This window comes from Pseudopodoces humilis, chromosome 17, assembly GCF_049639895.1.
Source record: "Pseudopodoces humilis isolate 2021_Gansu_Grassland_sample_001 chromosome 17, ASM4963989v1, whole genome shotgun sequence".
NCBI classification, from domain to species: Eukaryota; Metazoa; Chordata; class Aves; order Passeriformes; family Paridae; genus Pseudopodoces; species Pseudopodoces humilis.
In genome coordinates, this window is record NC_142216.1 from 11973817 (window position 1) to 11993962 (window position 20146).

A 20146-nucleotide genomic window follows, 5' to 3' on the forward strand; every position below is an offset into this window, starting at 1 on the left:
CTGGTCACAAAAGCATAAAACTACTTTAACAAGAAAGACAGCCCTGAGAAGGATGGTGACAGAGAACTTCAACAAATCAGTCAAGAAACTTAAGCACAGGCTGCAGACTTGCAGGAGGTTTCAGAAATAAATATGCATCCAGTAAAGTTCTTCTCTATGAACTGACGCATTCAGTAAACTTTAAACTATAAACCAAAGTATTCTATAAACTGAAACATTATGAATGAAGATGTGGGAATTTCAACATACCTTAAAAGCCAATGCAGTTCTGCATGACTTGCAGTAAAAACGTTTTCTTTCTTCCTGGTTTATGGGTTTAATAAGCCAGAACTTACCTTTTCTTCTCCAGCCAAAGACGGCTGTCTTCTATTGAAATTATTGTTTCCACTGAAGTGTAAGTCAGGTACTTAAAACATACTTCTGCAATATTTTGTTTGCATATATCCATAGCACATTGAACAGTGTGTCAGTTTTAACCTTAAAATACTATTTTTAAGACATGAGAAGTTATATGAAAGCATTCAGGAGGCCATCTAGAACATGGTAGGCCATAAGAAAAGCATTTCTATCCTGTTTCTTAAGTGTTTAAAGTACCTCAAAGACTCAAAACACAATCTTTAAGGGATGGAAGGATATGCAGGGAGTTCAGTTCTCTGAACCTACTGGGGAAAACTAGTTCCAATAACTACCTGCTGTAAATAAGTGATTTCTATCACATGGAGAAAATACTTGAGATTTTCCCAACCGATCAGCAGTTCTCTGTTCCAAGACTTATTTTAAAAATAAATAAATAAATAAACTCTCTTTCTTTCTAAATCCTTTTTGTCTGCCCATCAGGAATAGCCCTTAGAATTACAAAGTAAATGCTGTGATAAGTTAGACCTTAGAACCTCCCTGGAGTACTTTATGTAGTCTACTTTCAGTGCTATCTCAGAGATGCAGAGATGTTCCAACTAAGAGTGACCAAAAAAAAAAATAAAAGGAAAAAAAAAAAGGAGAAGCAAAACATGAAAGCATGCTTCTGATGAAAGATATTGAATGAGGATTTAGGGATTCACCAAAAAAGCTGCCATTTCTCCTTCACTCATAGCTAAGCTTTGACTAGTTACCAGCTATTAAAACTGGGAATTCTTGTATTATGTCTAGTCAATGCCTGGTGCAGTGATGACTACAGGTACTATTAAAAGGGTGGGACTGCAGACATCAGTATCATAGCTCCTGGCTGGATCCTAGGGTGTTCTTAACTTTCTATGCCCAGGGAAGAACTGAATACAAGTGCACAAAATGGTTTCCTTCAGTAAATTCTTCATTATCTATGGCCTGGTTACAAATTGTGCCATTAGCATTTGGACATGCTGCTGCTTAGCAGAGAATCAGCAATGCAGATTTTAGGTAAAGCTCAGGGTGAAAGGAAATAAAAAGGTAGAGCTGAAAATCTTTGTCATGGCAGAAATTCCTTACACATTCCCAGCAGCAGGATGGGCCTTCACTACAGTGCAAAGCAACTCTTGACTGAGCCACACAGGTCCAAGATGATTTATCAGCATAGCAAGAACTGGAAATCACAAATGTAGGCAAGAGGTTGAAAAGAAGTCTTGCACCAGGAGAGACAAAAGCACTTGACAGTACACTATCCTGACTATCCAGTCCTGCCAGACAGAGAAATTTAGCACCACAGGGCCTCAGAAATCATAGGCTATATTGTTTGTGGCTCACATTAAAAACACTCAGATTATTTCTATTAGCCAGTTCTTCAACTTACTCTTTTCTATCCAAGACATTAGTTGTGAATGCTAAGTTTATGGAGGTAGCTGTTGATAGTCCTTTGATTTCTGCTTGAAGTTCTAAAATACTTCCTAAGAAAACATACTTCCTAACAAAACTTCTTTTTACAAGACAAGCAAGAAACACATTTTCTGTTTATCTACTGGGATAAACAAAGCAGTAATTGGTAATTCATATATTCCTTAAATTATTTTCCTCGGTAGGAACTGAGACACTAAATAAATGAGCATTGAAAGGAAAAAATACCAAATATCTGACATGCTGCAGGTCTTTATCTCACAGCGATGACTCTGAAGACAGCCTTTATAGGTCTTCCTCGGTTGGTGTGAAAAAAGTTCCAAGTTACAACTAAATCAAATCAGATGTAAGAGAATGAAAGGTATGAAAAATTGAAGTGTAAAGATGCTCATAACCCTGAAAGAAAAATTAAACTACAGACAGTTTAAACTGCATAAACCACACATTCTCATGTCACCAGCCAAAACAATCTTATTGATATATATTTTTAAATCTGACATTAGCTTGTAATAACATTTCCAAACAATAGTTCTTTCCTATTGATTTTCTGTGCAATCCATTACAGCGAATGCTATCACCTTTGAATCAGCTACAGGGTTTTAACCTTCCAAGAAGTCTGGGAACACAAATATGACAGTTTTTCTGAGCAGCACTGATTGCCGCATATTTTAAGTTATTCTGTAGAGGAATACCAGGAAAATAGCTTCTAGATGCATAATGTATAAGCTCATTTACAGGAAGCAAGGAACAAATCAAAAAGGGAGAAGTGACACCTAAGAAGCAACAGCAATTTTGTCAAGATACATAACAACTTGGAAATTTAACCTTATGGAAAACTCTTTTTACTCAAAGCAGACATTTTGACAGACAGCCTTTTAATTTGCAAACACTGCTTCCCAAAGGTAATGAAGAGTACCCAAAACAAAAAGGAAGGGCATTGCCCCTTGTCTCTGAGACCTCAGCACACAGAGATAACCTGCCAAAGCTCTAAAACGTAGACCTCCCTCCCACAAACACCCAGTGCACATGGAGCACAGCACTAGGCTACCTGGCCTACACATATTCACATACACATATTCACAAACCTCACGATAAATGTTAAATAGACGGTTTGCAAACAGAATGCTACCATAATTCTCCATGCTTCTGCAGTTCTTCAGACCTAGACTCATATTAGATTCAGATCAGCAGCCAGCCAAGTGTAAATGCCTCCTAGGGAAGGGTTTCCCCAGCCAAGATCAGAATTAATTTTCTTTCACAGCTCTAACCTGAAAACCATACTATGTTACAACATAATAAACATCCAGCTAGCAGTCCATAAATATTTAACTAATCAGTATTGGTTTTGTTTCAGGTTGCTTGACAATTTACAGCTGTGTGCTTAATGAAGCACAGGTTCTCCAGGCAGCCACAAAGCTCAGCAAATCACAAGAGGGGTGTTTTCCCTGCCCACATTTTAAGAAAAGATGTCCTAATTCCTGTCACTGACCACTCTGTTCTAACCATGCATGTACCAGCGGCCTCAAAGGAAGGAGCCAGTCCCTTGTGGACCCCACTACTTGAGGCACAAGAAGTGACCAGCAAAGATGCTTTAACCTCCACATTCCTTACAAAGAGAACATCTGCAGAATTCCTGAAGACATGCAGGTGCCAAAACGGCACCATTCAGCACACAAGGTATATTTGTACTGTGAACAAAATGCAAAGCTGAGTTAGAAAGTGTCACTTGCTCCTTTTGCACATTGAGACAGCAGAGGCCACACAATACAGCACATTTAGCCTGCAGTTACCCATTGGACTGCACACAGATCTACTCCTCCAACATCCTGCTCATCTCATCAGGAGTTTGCTGCCTACATACTTTGAAAATATCATTATGTTTTTATACAGATTGAGTTTAGATTCCCACCTCCAAGGCCCATCCATGCCATTGCTTACCAGGCATAGAAAGCAGGAAGCATAATTCTATGGTACAAGACTGCACTGGCATACTAGTAGATAAATCCAACAAAGAGAAATTTAGCTGGATAAATTTCTTAAATTATTTTAAATTTAAATTTAAATTAAATTTTATTTAAATTAGTTTAAATTATTTGCAAGTAGAGCTAATATACTTGTTCTTCAGCTTAAAATAAAAGCTCTGCCTAGCAGTTAACTCTCAGAACTGAAGTGAGAATGTGCTCCATGTCACCTCAAAGCCAGTGACTCTATCACTTTTCATCAACCAGAGATTATATATCCATCTTTCACATTGCTCTAGCAAAGCCTTCAGGAAACTCTCACCATGTACAGTGGTGTTAGCAGGCACATAAATACAAACATCCCACCATTCAACAGCCAGCAGCAGTTGTGCTTGCAAGGAGTTACTCTTTCACTTCATTTAATCATCTGCCACGTCTTCTGCAGAGACCTCAGCTCACTGTTCTGCACCATTATTGCCTTGTGACTGCAGAGTTGCCAGACTCACTGGAACACAAGCTTATGTAAAGCTGAGCAGACACAGAGAACAAACAAAAGCAGACTGGACATAATATCAGCAGATTCTCAAAACCATAACACCCAATTACATAATTAATTCTACTATTCAGTCCAGTTCTTGTGCCACCTCAGCAAGATATCTGTCTAGTTACAATCTTATCTTCACTGCTACATTAACGGCCCCAAAAACCTTGTCACTAGATGCCATATCAAAAAGTCCTCAATCAGTAGAGAAATCACACTTCAAAATATGACATCCATTAAAAACACCTGCAACAACATACATGTTTTCTCTCAAATCCATTAATATTACTGAAAACAGAAAGCAAATAAAAAAAAAAAAAAACCAAAAAAAACCCATGATGGGTCTTATTGCAAAGGCAGGGAAAATTACTCATCTAAAACTTCCATAACTCCAAAGCAGCCACATAAGGATGCAGCAATTAAAAGATTTAAGTGCATGTAAGTAGATTTGGTGGGTATCATACTAAATGGTAAAATGAAACACTTTGTATGGAAAATAATCCTTCAGCAAAAAATTGCAAAACTTGATCGTTTGAAAATCTAGAAAACTTCAGATACAGATTTGCAAATTCTATTTGTCAAGTGAGAGGATCATATTCCCTTCAGCAAGTTGCCCTGATTTTCTTCAAAAATCAAAAATCCTTCTAGGGGGAGGTTAAGTTGAAAGTCCTCTATATAAAAATATCTCCCTTCACATTCTTTTCTCGTATTTCTCAGCCCTGAATTTATAAAAGTAATTCCACAACACATTCGCTGAAACTCCTAATATAAATACAGCAAATCTCACAGTCTGCAATGAGTGTTACATTAAACATGAGCAGGGACTGTGCAATCCGTGAGCCACCACTGCCCTCATCCGGGAGAAGGCTGAATCTCACATTCTGCTGGGAATGACTTGAATTTTCCACACGATTGTTTGTATCACTAGTTTTGGTACTACAGATCTGAAAATACATGCTGTCATTTACATTTTCCTTCAAGTTTGAGTGTCCTCTCTCAAAGGAAAAAGGGATTCCTTTAAGATCTCCAAGCAAAACAAGGAGAAAAACCTGCTAGTACACATGGGCAAACAAAAAAAAAAAATCACCAAACCAACAAACCCTCAGCATTTGCTTCCACACGAGTGGTAACAAGTGATTTCAGTGCCAAATCCACAAATGCAAACACCAAATATGCAGTGCAAAAAAATCAAAAGCTGAAAAAAATTTGGATTCAAATCAAATAGGAAGAGGCAACAGAACAAAAAATACTGACAATGGGAATAGCTTAAAAGTACTCGACTATTATTTATAGAGGCATAACTACTCAAGGGTGGACGAAAAACCAGCCTAAAGGGGGCAGGACAAAAACTGCTATTGAACAGGTATAATTTCAAAAAAAGGCAAAGAAATGGAGTCATGACAAGAAAAAATTGATTAACCATAATTTAAACCAAAACAATGTGTCACAAACAATAAGGAGACAGATCAGTTTAAAGGAGCAGAAGGAATCTCACAGCCTTGACCCGCTATGACAGAGAAACAGATAAAACCCAACAACCAATATTATTTTGCTCCCCTCTTAAGCAAATCACATCCCTGTCAAAATAATTTACCACTTTAAACAATAATTTTGGCTGTTATAATTTGATTTATAGCAAAAAGAAACTATCTGAAATGCCTCTATTCCATAAAACATACACTCATAAAGAGAATTCTGTGCCATTTAAGTTGATTTTTAAACATTCCCTACAGAAGATGGAGTCATGATAATATTTTTAAGGAAAATATTTACTTAGTTGTTTAGTCTAAATCAATCCCTAGCAGTATCATTAAATATTTGCCTATTTATTCTTTCAATGCACTACTCATTTGGTCCTTTTCACAAAAAAAAAGCAAAGTCATCCCTTCTCAGACTGGTAGCCCAGTCCCTAAAACTGGCAGCAGATTCTAAGGATCACAAGCTGAATTTTAACTGTTCAGTAATCAGTGCTGGTTTCTGCAGAAATTACTTGTCTCAGCTGTTTCAGATCTTGTAGTGGGAGGGTGACACAAACAGAAGTCAGTGAGGCTGCTCACAAGCATTTCTTTATTTAACCAAGGAATAATGTTTTCCGTATTTTCAACAAAGAGCCGGCAGCTTTGGCCAGCTGTGAGCAGGTTGAAGGGCACTTACTCCCACTACAGGATTACTGAGTATTTCCAGCGCTGTTTGAGCCTCTATGAACTGATATCAGCGACCACTGACCAAAAAACGTGGAACTCTATATACCATAATTGAAGAGAATGATGACAGAAATAAGTAGGGGCACGTACAGGTTGTAAGAGTAACACTGAGGGGACTGCAGCATCTCTTTGAATTACCACGTTTCACAGCACTTCTCTCACCCATATATTAAAAAAATAAAAAATAGACTTTGTTTGCCCTCCTCTGAGACCTGCTTTTCAAATGCAGCACCAGACAAGCAGCACAACAGGGCTCATGTTTACCTCAGAGACAACACTGTCACTCCAGCTACATTTGTCTGACATTTTACATTCACACATTAGGAAAGGATGACTATTTCTGGACTGCAAAATACTATCTGAAGGACAGACAGATTATATACCATGAATTCTAAAGTGGCAGGTTGCTATGGTTTCTCCCTGCAAGAACAAAATTCACTTCATTAGGTTATCTGAAGATCTCCACTAAAACCAAAAGGGGCCATCAGGGAAGCAGCCTATCCTTTAATCACAGCTCAGCCTTCATGTCCATTTTTCTTCTGAAACAGCTCTTGAAAAGAAGAATGTAGTTCTGCACATGAACTGAAATATCCTGATACTCCATATTCTGAGATGACCTCTAACCACAGAGTTGGCACAACAATATGCATACTGACTGACTTAGAAACTGCTGTACTATAAACCTATGGTTTAGAAGAAGATATTTAACTCTTGGTTGTTTAAACTACTACCTCAACTACTTAATTAATTTGGTAAATCATATTTGGAATTAGCAGACCCTTTTCTTGAAAGTAAGACACAGATAACAGGACAAAATATTTCTTTAAAAAGACACAAACCCAGCCAAGGCAAATTCCCATGACCAGGTGTCACCTTGCTTCTGAAGGTTGTGGCAGGAATAATGTCTTCAAGTTACTCTTTTTTTTTCCCCAACAATCTTTTCTGTGTATTTTTGCTTATCTCCAAGTCCTACATGATCCATCAAAAAAAAAAATTACTTGCTCATGCTGTCTCTTTGGGCTCTTCAGGAAAGCACAGGACCAAAGGTCCCCAGGTACTGCTTTTAGCAAACTGTTTTCAACCACTGAGAACTCCTGAGCTCTCAATGAATGTTTCAAGTTGCATTCATTTGGGATTTATTGAGAAGCTGACTTCTTTAAAAATAAAAAAAAGCTTCCAACTGCAAGTGATTGACTTCCTAATTTTTTTTTTCTTAACAAAAGAAGACAAAATATGTATTTCCTTCATATCAAGTCTCAGCTTAGAGGGCTCACCAATTGTTATTCCAGAGTAGTCAGGAACAATGAGCTCATTATCAGTAATCCTAAAGCAAATGTGCAGCACCCACACAACTGTTGGAAACATTCCATTCATAAGCAAAAAAAAAATTAAAATATTGAAACATGAAGCATGACTTTGTAGTGTCTTGTAATGACTTAAGTATTTCCAGTGGTTCTCACTGAAGGAACCTGACACTTTCCCCAGGGTGCTCCTCTCATGGTGATTAAAAAAAAAACACACACACTTTTGCAGGCTTATTAATCATCACAAGTGCATGGTCTCAGCTTTCCCTGTCTATTCAACAAATTACCCTGTGTTACAAATCCAGCTGACATGACTCTTTGTAAAAAAGCAGTCCTGAATCTTCTCAAAGTGAGAGAAAATACCACCAAAGTGGCTGAAAATTATCGGCGGAGAAGATATAACCATGAAGGGTACAGGACTGCTGCTAGTCTTTAAGTTTACACTGCAGATCCATGATTTCATATCCCATCCACACCTTCTTCTTCTAGGGCAGCCAACTACACACCAGTCATACTCATAATGCTTGCTGATGCTCTTAATAAAGGCTGGGGGAAAAGAGTGCGAAACAGCAAAGATTTCCCTGAATTATGTCAATAGTTTTGGGGTAAAAGATTATTTTTAAAATCAAGGCGTCACAAAAATAGCTCAAAGAGATCACATAAGCAAACATACAGCACAGATACCAGATACAGACTTTATTACAGTGCAGTAATAAAGAAAAAATAGCTAATGGACTGCCATTATCCCTATCCAAAACAAGGATTTGGGCATTGTCTTTGCAGTCAAGGTAGAGAAACCCCTGACAGTCTCCTCAATCTAGCAATTTCACACAGTATATAGTAATAAGTTTTCTAGTTTGAAAAAAGAGATACCCTGTTATTATCATGTAATTCTTCTTTATTAAGAAAATAAAGAGAGAAGACAGCATGCAGCTGATGTTTGACTAAGACCAGTGTAAGAATATCAGTAGGTAATTACAGTGCCTAAATCCTTTCCAGGTTTTTTTATTTTTCCAGGTCTTTTTTTATTTATGAAAAGTTTTACAATCTCCATGGTCTGACAAAGTGTTCTTCTCTCAAATGATTTGAGGATTTGCAAGGAAATGCAGAGCTCACTGCCTTTCTTTTTGGCCTGTAGGGTTTTTACTGATTAAAATCTGAACAATGAAATGTAAGGCAAAAGTCAAAAGAAACTTTTGGATTAATTTAATCTACATTTCAAACAAATCACTTGCTGTCAGGGCTAACTGATGCCCCCTCTGGTCACTGTGACCCTTCTTCTTAGTGAAGTTTAGACATCTAAATTCTTTACATTAAGGAGAGTGGGTGTTAGATGCATAAACACATTCAAGAATCTGGATTTCCGTAAGCTTTGAAATGGGGCCTTTGAAATCAGAATTCTACAGTTCCCCTGAGCCTAAACTGAACTTAATACTATGAACATAATTTCCCTAAAGCAGGTCCAAGTGACTTAAAGACTTGTCCCCTTTGCTTCCCACCTCTATTCCCAAGCTCTTGTATTTGAGCACATCTCAGAGATCCTTACTCTCTCCTATGACATACTTGATATAACAGGAATCAGTAACAGCAGAGAAAGTAAATCTCCTACAGGATCTTGTACTTCAGAAGCTTCACCTCTTTCCTTTTGTTTGCCTTTCTTAGTCTTGTGTGTACTTCTGTACAATTATGCTAATGAACTAAAGACGATTATTACAATAAGGGAACAAACACGAGAGAAGAGGCAGGCAGAAACCTTTCCACCTGTTACAGTAATTTATTTTTTTAACTGAAATCCCAGAAAAAATAATTTTAAGAATTTTTATGTTTGGATGCTAAGGTCATAAAACAGCAAAGAGTGAAAAGCCAGCATTAATTTCTTCAGCTGTCTTGAGAATGGAGTGCAAGAAGATATACAGTTCTCTTTCCATAGAGGGTAGCAAAAAAGCTGAGGCCAACCCTGGGGCAAAGACAGCACAGAACCTCACCAACAAAGCCACCAGCGCAAAGCAGGAGCAGAGGCAGCCTGGTGGCAGCCATGGACTCCACTGTCATCAATAGACAAACCAGGGGACACAGCAAGTTTGAGGCACATGTGGGAATCCAGTAAACAAGTCTGGCCAAGCAGGGGAGAAGACCAGTCACAGTCCCTCCTGGACCATAGCCTTGAGCCTAAAAACTGAGGCTCCTGGATCCTCAGGCAAGGAGTATGCGTGGAAGTCTCAGGTGAGACTGATGCACATAATTAAGCCCTGAAGGTGCTGACTGTGGCAGTGAGGATTAAACAGACACAGATTTCTGAAAGACGACTGACACAGGTTAAGTAGAAAAGAGGTGAAGATATCACTCCTGCAACTATCCACTCTGCTTCTATGGCAGGCTCACCACCCACCCCTGCAGCACTCCCAGCACTTCTCAGCTTGGCACAGCCACAGACACTGGGAGCAACGTGTGTCCTCAGCTACCAGACCAAGAAAATTGTGTGTCCTTGTCTCAGGCAAGACAACCACTGAAGAGGCAGAACAGACATCTAGGAGAGAAGATGTAGCATCTCTACTATCCAGTCTTAATCCTCTATCTCATCTCTGCCAGAGCTACATGGGAACAGCTGCAAGAAGTTCCTGGTGCTCCCAGTGTTTGCAGTCCCTCTCTTGAAGCACCTTCTACCCACACACAGCAGCCTGCAGAGCAGATGGAATATGTGCACCCACTTCAGACACTGCGGCATGAAATCTGGCAACTCAGAGCAAGACACACCTCAAGCTGCTACCCAAGTGGTTACAGTAGCCCCATGAAGGTGTTTTGGACTTTTATTTGACAAGTGCCTAAGACCAAAGAACATTTTAAAATCATAACTTATATTTAATCGGCATGAACTGCTTTTCCATGCCATCACCTCAGTCGAGAATCCTTACTGCAAGAACAAAAAACAGGCCCATGATTTCGCCTGATGTTAATGGCTTCAAACCAGATCCATGGCCCATGCTGCTTTTTACAACACTCCCTTCTTCTATTTTTAAGAGCAATTTGAGAAATAAAAGCTATTTAAAACAAGCAGCATGAAAAGAAGTATCATTTGCTTCACATGATTATTATGTGCATAGCAATGACAGGAAGAATACTGCAAATGTTTTCCAACTCTTAAAAAAAAAAAAAAAAGAACACTTCCTTTGCAATATATAATTTTGAATTTTAATTTAGATAACTCAGACTATTTACTGGCAACATAAATATCCATATTCATGACATCTGATTTACTATAATCTTTATTTCTGATGTGCTGCATCTGTGAATACTTGAAGTACTTGAGTTTGCATTCATGGGCAATTATATGGGAATGTCATCCAATAGCAACAGATTGATTTACAGTTTAGAGTTCACTGCACCGAAAGACAATTCATTTTCTCTCAGATGGACTGTGGCATGAGACCTAGGATTGATGTTTCCACTCTCATTTTTTTTACAAATTACTGTTTCTTGTCTAATAGACACTCAAATCAAGGGCATAATAATGAGTCTCAAACAAGTGCCTTTTAGATGCACTCTCTCAAGCAGTAGTTTGCAAAGGTTTGAGGAAGGAAAGGAAATGGACAGCAAGTAGAAACTTAGATTTTATGCAAGTGTTTTAGAGGGAAAAGAGGCAGAGGCATGGTATTAGGTCATTTCACGTTCACACCCAAGGACTTCCTCATGCTGACTTCCACTGAGGCTTCCTGAAATCCAAGCTCTTGCTATGAAAAACACATTTTTCTTAAAAATCTCTTCATGTTGAACTGTATTTCCTTCTAGTCTTGCCTGCTGGAAGTTTTTCTGACGTATGAAGATTCTTCCAATAAAACAAATTTTAATTTCCACAGGTAAGTGATAGGAAGAATTAAACCCACAATAAATCCCCAGTAAATACAAAAGAAGAAAGTAGTACGAATATGGCTTTTGATGTGTATATTGAGTAAATAAGGTGATAAAGCATGAAACACTCCCCCTTTTATCGTCCTTCAAATGAAGGAGCACAACTGCAGGGGCTTCCCAGAGACCTGCCATCAGCAAGATGTGTACATGTTCAATAACTCTATCTGACTAATAATCTGACTAATCTAGACTGTATCTAACTATAGTCCAGAGCTATATATCACTTAATGTATTAGTGACATACTAACATATATATCCTTTGAAGAGGGAAAAGATCAAATACAGTTAAAAGGTCTGCCATACTAAAAACCTTGCTTTCCAGTAAAGGCCAGTTCACTCCTCAAAAGAATTTTAAGCCTTTCAAGCAGCTCACAGTAACCTTCATAAAATACCTTGAAAATTTTAGGCTTTAGTAGAAATAACACCTGTTATAAATGAAATTAGAATTTTGACAACTAGGTCCCTTGGGTTAATGTCAGTTTAATTAAAAATGAATACAATTTAGTAAATTGAATAGTAATTTGGTATAAAAGAATACAGTTCAGTAAAATAATATAATTTAGAAAAAAAATAACAATTTATATATATAATCTGCCAGTAATTAAGTATGATTAGAGCATAAGCAAAACCGACTGGGGTATGGGGAGGGCTTATCACCCCACCTCACATACAATATTGACCAGGGTACGGAGGCTTCCCACCCTGCCTCACGTACAAAACAAAGCACTTCAAACTAAACTTATATACTGTATGCTTATACATACTCATTAATGTTTCCCATAAGTTTCCTCCTATTTCCAATTTTTCTGACTTTACATCACTTTTCTTCACGGCGCATGCCTCACTTGTTGTTAGGGGGTCTTCAGCCTTCCTTTGGTGGTCTTTTGGTGAAGACTTCTCCTTGTCCTCGTTGTCCTCTGGATAACCTTACAGGTTTGCAAATGTGTACTAAGCGTTGTGTTATATAAGTCTACTAATTAGTCTTGTATTTACTGATGTTTAGGCTCAATGCCTAAAGTCGTTCTAATTTTGTCCATCTCAAGGCCATTTGCATCTTGGGACATCACTTATCTTCCAAACTGCATCCTGTACCTCAATTTTAACATGTAACATCTGTAAAGGGGTGCATCTGCCTTGTAACACCGATTCTTTTGATTGCTTCTAATAATAACTTTCCAAATAGTTACAATTTAGTTAGCATGAATCAATTTACTACAATGCCTCAACAGTTTTAAGAAAAAACTTAAGTACTTTGAACCCATTTGAAATTCCGTCGTAATGGTCTACAAAATGTATTCTTCAGCCATTGTTCAGTGTTTTTAAGGGACTGGTACTTTGGATAAAGTAGCAGATAATGGAACATTTATTAAATAAATAAAAAAATGCCTTGAGCCTCAAGCATGCCCAAAACAAAAGCGCTTGGCAGTATGCAATTCCTTTTACTTGCTAGAATCTGTTCAGGAATGGAGTATTTTCAGCTCCTGGAACAGTTTTCAATGCTGGTTTGAGTGTTGGATGTGTCATAGAATGTTTTTCTCTGCACTCCCGGGCTATGTTTGGATGAAGTTATTTCTGTTGCACATCCTGGCCAGAATAAAGCAACGCCTTGATTCTCTAACACTACAAGTGTTATTGAAGGATTTCTATTTTTCCTGCAGTTTTGGTGACAATCTCAACTTCCAAGAATGTACCAAAATATGTCCATGTGGCTGGAAAGCATTAAAGACATGAACCCTTTAATGCCTTGTAGCTGAGAGGTTTCAGCCGTGCTAGAGGTGAGAGAAGTAAAGCACCGAACCCCGCCAGCCTTCAGCCCTGGGAGACAGCACCTGCCCTGGCCTGGAAACCCAGGAGCCACCGCAAGGGTTTAGAAGCCATTTATGCTTTAAAAGCCATTTGTACCAGGGCTGAGCGCACGCTCGGGGAGCTCCCAGCACTACAAAGACGGAGACTGTTACAGGGGGCGGGAGCAGCGGGGCCGGGCCTTACGGGGGAGTGCGGGGCTCGGCCTCGGGCCAGACGGCGGCAGGGCCGGGCCGATCCCTCACGTGCCCGTCCCTCACGTGCCCGTCCCTCACGCGCCGCCGCTCCGGCCGAGGGCCAATGGGAGCGGGGCGCGCGCCCGCCTCAGGCGCAGGCGGGTTGGCGGGGGCGGGACCCGGCGCGGCGGGGCCGCCAGAGGGCGCCAGTGCCCGGGCGGGGCGGGGGCGGCGGCTCGCGGGCTCGGGGTGCGAGCCGGTGCCGCGGGGCCGGACTGTACCCGGCCCCGCTCCGGACACTCCGGGCCCGCCCGGCCCCTCCCCTCCTGGGCAGGGAGCGCCGCCGCACAGAGAAGGTAAGGGCGCTCGGCTGGCTCCCGTCCCGCCGCGCGGGACGTTTGGGTTGCACGTTTGGGTTCCCCGTGCCGTGTCCGCTCCTTTCCCTCCTGTCCCTGCCATGGGGTGGGCGTTGTCCCTCTGTCCCGCCATTCCCCGGCGGAGCGCGCAGGTGCTCGTCCGCCGGCAGAGCCCCGCGGCGGCGAGGGGCAGGCCCGGGCATGTCCCGGGAGGCGCTGCCGGCGCGGCCCCGCCGTGTCCCGCACACTCCTGGGCTGCGGGCCCGGGGTGCTCCGTGTGTGCCTGGGCTGCTGGTGCTGCTGCGCCTCGGCCCTAGAGTTTGTGAGGGTTTTGGTGAGTTGGCCGCATTTTAGCTGTTTGATTGGCTGGCGTTGTTTGTCGCGGCAGATGATCGATACCCTGGCGAGCGGCGAGGCTCGGGACCTGCTGCTGCAGCTCCCCGCAGTGCTGGAGCAGGAGCTGCGGGCTCAGCCCCGGGCCGCCGGCCTCAGGCTGCTCGAGGCTGCCCACGACAATGGCCTGAGAATGACCGCACGGCTGCGAGACTTCGAAGTGAAAGATCTCCTCAGCTTAACTCAGTTCTTTGGCTTCCACACTGAGACGTTCTCACTAGCTGTGAATTTCTTAGATAGATTCTTGTCGAAAATGAAGGTAAGGGTTTTTAAAGTATAAGCTCTCAGCTTAGTTCCTAGTCAACGCTAGAATTAGAATGTCTTGGGTTTAGATAAAAGGTTAAGCTCCTTCCAGAGATTCTTGATTGAGTGGAGCTAAAAAACTTTGGTATTGTTAAAAAACGTGTTACCTCTGGAGAAGGAAAAACTGGAGGATGCCCATGGACTAGGAAACCAGGACCAGGATGTGTTAATGGCTCAGACCAGGACAGACTGCCTGTCCTGTTGCATAGATACAAGAACATCTGACATTACTTCTTATTTAACTGCCTTTTCAACCAGTCAATAAGCCTTGTATATATCAAGATGCTGTTGAACACTTAAAATCTGGTCAGTCATTAGTTAGCACTGCATTCTCCTGTGCAGATGTGACCTGGGTTGTTTTTAATTGTCTAACAAGACAGGATTACCATTGTACAATTTGGACAAGAACAAAAGCTTGTTTTCTTTGTGTGTTCAAACAAAAATGAGAAAGCTAGATGGAATAGATGGGAAAATGATGATTTCAAAGACCTCTGAATCCAGAATAAGTAGTAAAAATTGGGACTGCATTGTCTATGGAATAAAATAAGACTGTATGTACGTATATACACGTGTATATATACTTAAAATACAGTTAGAAACTCCCAATTTTTTACTGTCACCCAATATGCACAACACTTTAAGTCCTAAAAGCTTCCTATTAGGCTATTTTAGAAACTTATTAACAGGCCAGTTCTACTTTAATCAAATTTGTCCTGCAATCTTGCTTTTTAGATGAATGAGAAGCAATTTAAAGTGCGTAACTGATGTACGATAAAGACTTGGTTTTCAATCTCCAAAAAACAAAACAACCCCTTGTCCCCCATAATTTTTTGATTAAATAGATCTGTGCCTACAGTTTGATACTTGCATGTTATAATAGCTGATCAGAGGCCTTCTTTGAAAATAATATTTCACTTTTCTTTAGGTACAGCCTAAACACTTGGGTTGTGTTGGACTCAGCTGCTTCTACTTGGCTGTGAAGGCATCAGAAGAAGAGAGAAATGTGCCCTTTGCCACTGACCTAATTCGAATAAGCCAGTATAGGTTCACTGTTTCTGATATGATGAGAATGGAGAAAATCATATTGGAGAAATTGTGTTGGAAAGTCAAAGCTATTACAGCCTTCCAGTTTCTACAGCTCTATCATTCATTCATTCATGAGAATTTAAGCTGTGAAAGGTACAATAGCTAATCCCGATTTTGCTATAACTATCTATGACCAGAGAATATAGAATGTAGAAAAATAAGCAGGGAAATTGCTTGAGTAATTTGCCTTTCTGTACTTGAAAAATCCCACAAACTTTCCCCCTTACTGGTAATTGTCATAAATGTGAGCATCTGCGGTTTAATGTTACTGTAATTTTAAATATTGTTTGCATAAATGGAATATTGCTCTCTGAGCTGGAAACCAAACTTGCTCAATAATGATGGTATAATAAATCTCTGCTTATGCTGCAGCAAAGTATTGCTTCATTGTAAATATTGCAAAATCTGGTTTAAAAAAGATTCCTTTTGCTAGTAAGCATTGAAATTCCTTGTTAAGCCTGTGTTGATAATGCAGCTCTTCCCCAGTGTAACACAAGATTTATTTATGGCATTGGGACTGCCAAAACTGAGCACCTGTTTCAATGTAACCCCAGAAGTTCTGGGACAAATGAGGCCTTTGTTTAGATAACGAACATTCTTGCTGCTTCTCTGAGTTCCCAAAGCGATGCTGCCTTGATCAAGCTTGCATTCATCTAGATTTACTCATCTGTTTTTATTACAGGAGAATTAATTTTGAGAGACTTGAGACACAGCTTAAGGCCTGTCATTGCAGAATCGTGTTTTCTAAAGCCAAGGTAAAAATCTTGAAAGTTCAAAGAAAATTAACCTGCTGAAACTTAACAAAGTAGTGTTTAAAAACATCTTCTCTCTCTCCAGCCTTCGGTGTTGGCACTGTCTATTATAGCACTAGAAATAGAAGAACAAAAATTGCTGGAGTTGACGGAGACATTGGAATTTCTGCAGTTACATTCCAAGGTATATGCAGATAAAATTTCAGGGAAGGGTGGAAAAAAAATGCATGGAAAGGTCTACACAGTGGGGAAGGGACAGGTGCATTGGCATATTGGTTTCTTTTGTGGATTTCTTGTGAGGTTTTGTTGTTTTTCATTTGGTCTGGGATATTTGGCTGCCTATCATGTTGGAGAAGCTGAAAGTATATGTACAAAGTAAAGATTTAACTAGTTATTAACATAGGACATTCTGTCTTGTTATGTAGATAAGCAACAGAGAATTGACCTTCTGGAAGGAGCTAGTGCTTAAGTGCCTTATGGAATATTCCTCAAGCAAATGTTCCAAGCCAAATGTGCAGAAATTAAAATGGATTGTGTCTGGACGTACAGCTCGGCAGCTTAAACATAGCTACTACAGAATAACACACCTTCCTACCATTCCAGAGACCACCTCATAATGGGTAAGTCCTTTTAAAATCAACTTCTGACATTGTAAAATCAACTTCTGATGATGTAGAAGTAAAATTAGCTGTTAATTACCTCCAGCGTCCTTATAGGTTACCTTCTGGTATCATGGAGAAATAACTGATGGCTGTTTTGGTAGCAGAAATGTTCTACAGACATTGGGACCGCATTCACACTAAAATGTGGAGTAAAGCTTGGAAAAGGGGAGAAAAAACCTTTGCCTTGCTTCTATCCCGAAAAGAAAACCAGCTTGTTAAAATAAGTTTTTTGCAATTGTTCACTTAAGCCACTTACAAGTAAGACAGTTTATACAGTTTTACTTGTATAACTGCTTAGTGAAGGCTAAAACCTGTAATGCAGTTACTGCTGTTACTGTTGTTTTACTCTGTAAAAATGGTGAACTTCTTCTTTACCTAGACTTTACTTCCAAGAGGCTACACATTTTTCTGTAACAGCCATCTTGCTGTTGTCTGGGTGAATTAAGATCTCATGCTTTGTTTGGCTCTTGAAGAAAGCACTTCTGTTGACTGGTTTGTTTGGGTTTTTTTATAGGAGTACAATAAAATGAAAAAACCATCCTGTGACCTTGTCAACAGGCACATGAATATTTGAGAAACAGTCTGAACCGTGATCTTAATAATGAAGAACTCGACTCATGGAAAGAATATGTAACATTTCAGACTAAAGGTCCTTCCAGCAAATACCAGTTCTTTTCATGATGAAGTCAACAGGAGTTTGTTTTCAGTCTTACTTGGTAGACTGTTTACTAGTCGGTGAAATAACACAATCCCAATACAAGGAATTTTAACACCTTGTAGTTTGTAGAGCAGCTTGTGTAATCTAACCTTGGTTTACAGTAATTGCAGGTGCTTAATTAGGTATTCATTTTTAAACCCTGGTTCACTTTCTGAGGATTATGCAATACTAGGAAAATCTGATGTGCAGTGCTGCAATGGATTAAGAAAAGAAAGACTAATCCCATTCAATATTGACGACAACAGAAATGACTGTCAGCTCACCTGGTGTGCTGTTTGGGCAGTGCCTTGTCCACATGTTCTTGCCAGGATGGGCACTGGCCTCCTACTACAAACACATTAAACATTAGCCTAGGTGATAGCCACTGAACATGTTGAGTAGGTAGAGCAGGAGAAAAGAGAAACTTCACTGTGCTTCTCTAGGAAAGACAGTCACTAGCACAGCATCAGTAACTGCAGTACTTGGTAAGAGCTGTAGTTTACCAATGCCACGAGTTATCTCATTGAGTGTAGAAGCTTGGTGATAGCTAATGAAGACTAAGAAAAATAACTGGGTCACATGTAACCCTTTCATGCCCTAAATCTGACATAAGATTTCCAGAATTTTGCTGTACTAGAGGTAAATGCTGATGCTGAACAGGCACATTTTTAGAGTAGGAGCAGGGCTAGTTCCCCATCTTGGCATGTGTGTAGGAGCAATCCAGTCGAGAAACATTGAAGATTTCTTCAACTCTGATCTCTTTGAGCTCTGTAAAACACAACTGTTCTGAAGACCAGGTCAGTATTTGAGGCATTCATGCTTCTAGTGCTAACAAGGAAGTGAATAATAAGAATGTATTATTGTATGTTAGATGAAAAGAGGTTCTGGGAGAGTGTTGCTAATGTCCTCTTGAATTCTGCGTCACTGTGGGACAGAGGCTGTTTGCAACAGGCTGTTAAACCTGATTGTCATATGAACTGATGGAGTGGAGAAGGAGAGATCAAGAGTGTGGGATGAGGTATTAGCCAGCCAACCCTTCCCTGTAATGGTACCAGCTGAGGTGGAAACTATTCTTTGCATATATCTCAGACTAGTTAAAGCTTTCACAGAAGACTCCATACCAAAGCTCTCTACTGGACAAATCAAGTCTTCTCATGAGCTCATGAGAGTGATTGCACTGCAAAACGTGTAACTGGGTATCACACCTGTCAGTGCTGCCTGGGCATTGTGCTGGCCTGTGCAAAGTGATTCAAAGGTGTGGTCAGCCTGCTGGGAGAGGATGAAATGTGCAATTCTAATTGTCCTGTCTCAAGATAAGTACCTTTAAATTAAACATTGAAATGTGCTTAACTAAGTAGCTTTTTTCTTGTTCATTATGAAATGTCTTAGTAGGAAGCCTATAAATGTGACTTATAACTGAACATTACCTAGAAAAAATTTCCAGGCAAGAAGGTAAGACATAATGAAGATTTTTTTTTTCACAATTTAGTTTTATAAGATATAGAGGCTGCATGGGAACAGTTAGACAATGACATGAGTAAATGGTAAATATCTCATAATATCTGTTCCTCAGTAGTGAATCACAGAATGGGTCAGGTTGGAAGGGACCATGGGTGTGATCACCTGGTCCCATCTCCTTCCTCAAGCAGGGTTATCCCAGAGCACATGACACTGGATTTCATCCAGATATTTCTTGATTAACCCCAATAAGACAGACTCCATATCATCTCAGGGAAACCTGTTCTGTGCACAGTCACTGCACAGGAAAGAACTTCTTCCTCCTGTCCAGGTAGAACTTCCTGGGCACCTGTTTCACAGAATGACGAGGTTGGAAGAGACCTCCAAGATACTAAGTTCAACCTGTGCCCTAACCCCACAACTAAACTGTGGCAGCGAGTGCCACATCCAGTCTTTTTTTAAACACATCCAGGGATGGTGACTCCACCACCTCCCCCAGCAGACCATTCCAGTACTTTTATCACCCTTTCTGTAAAATACGTTGGCACAGCTTGAGACTGTCCTCTCGTTCTGTCAGTTGCTGCCTGGAGAAAGACCAACCCCCACCTGCCCACAGCCACCTTTCAGGAGGTTGTAGAGAGTGATAAGGTCACCTCTGAGTCTCCTTTTCTCCAGGCTAAACAACCCCAGCTCCCTCAGCCGTTCCTCACAGGGTTTGTGTTCCCAGCCCCTCACCAGCCT

At 40.3% G+C, this 20146-nt stretch overlaps 1 protein-coding gene across 1 annotated transcript; it reads left to right on the forward strand.

The window, feature by feature from the left end:
- The first annotated feature begins 13917 nt into the window (after positions 1-13917).
- On the forward strand, positions 13918-19301 carry CCNG1 (cyclin G1). The gene is made up of 7 exons (XM_005523472.3): positions 13918-14054; positions 14443-14706; positions 15676-15929; positions 16519-16591; positions 16674-16772; positions 17014-17208; positions 17765-19301. The coding sequence occupies exons 2-6, from the start codon at positions 14443-14445 to the stop codon at positions 17203-17205; spliced, it is 882 nt and encodes a 293-aa protein (XP_005523529.1). The 5' UTR covers positions 13918-14054; the 3' UTR covers positions 17206-17208; positions 17765-19301.
- Positions 19302-20146: the final 845 nt, after the last annotated feature.

Excerpts from the sequence above, each read along its gene's own strand:
- CCNG1 (XM_005523472.3), top strand. The coding sequence starts at position 14,443 with ATGATCGATACCCTGGCGAGCGGCGAGGCTCGGGACCTGCTGCTGCAG. Across the intron at positions 14,707-15,675 it reads GATTCTTGTCGAAAATGAAG|GTACAGCCTAAACACTTGGG; the intron begins GTAAGGGTTTTT and ends ACTTTTCTTTAG. Across the intron at positions 16,592-16,673 it reads TCGTGTTTTCTAAAGCCAAG|CCTTCGGTGTTGGCACTGTC; the intron begins GTAAAAATCTTG and ends CTCTCTCTCCAG.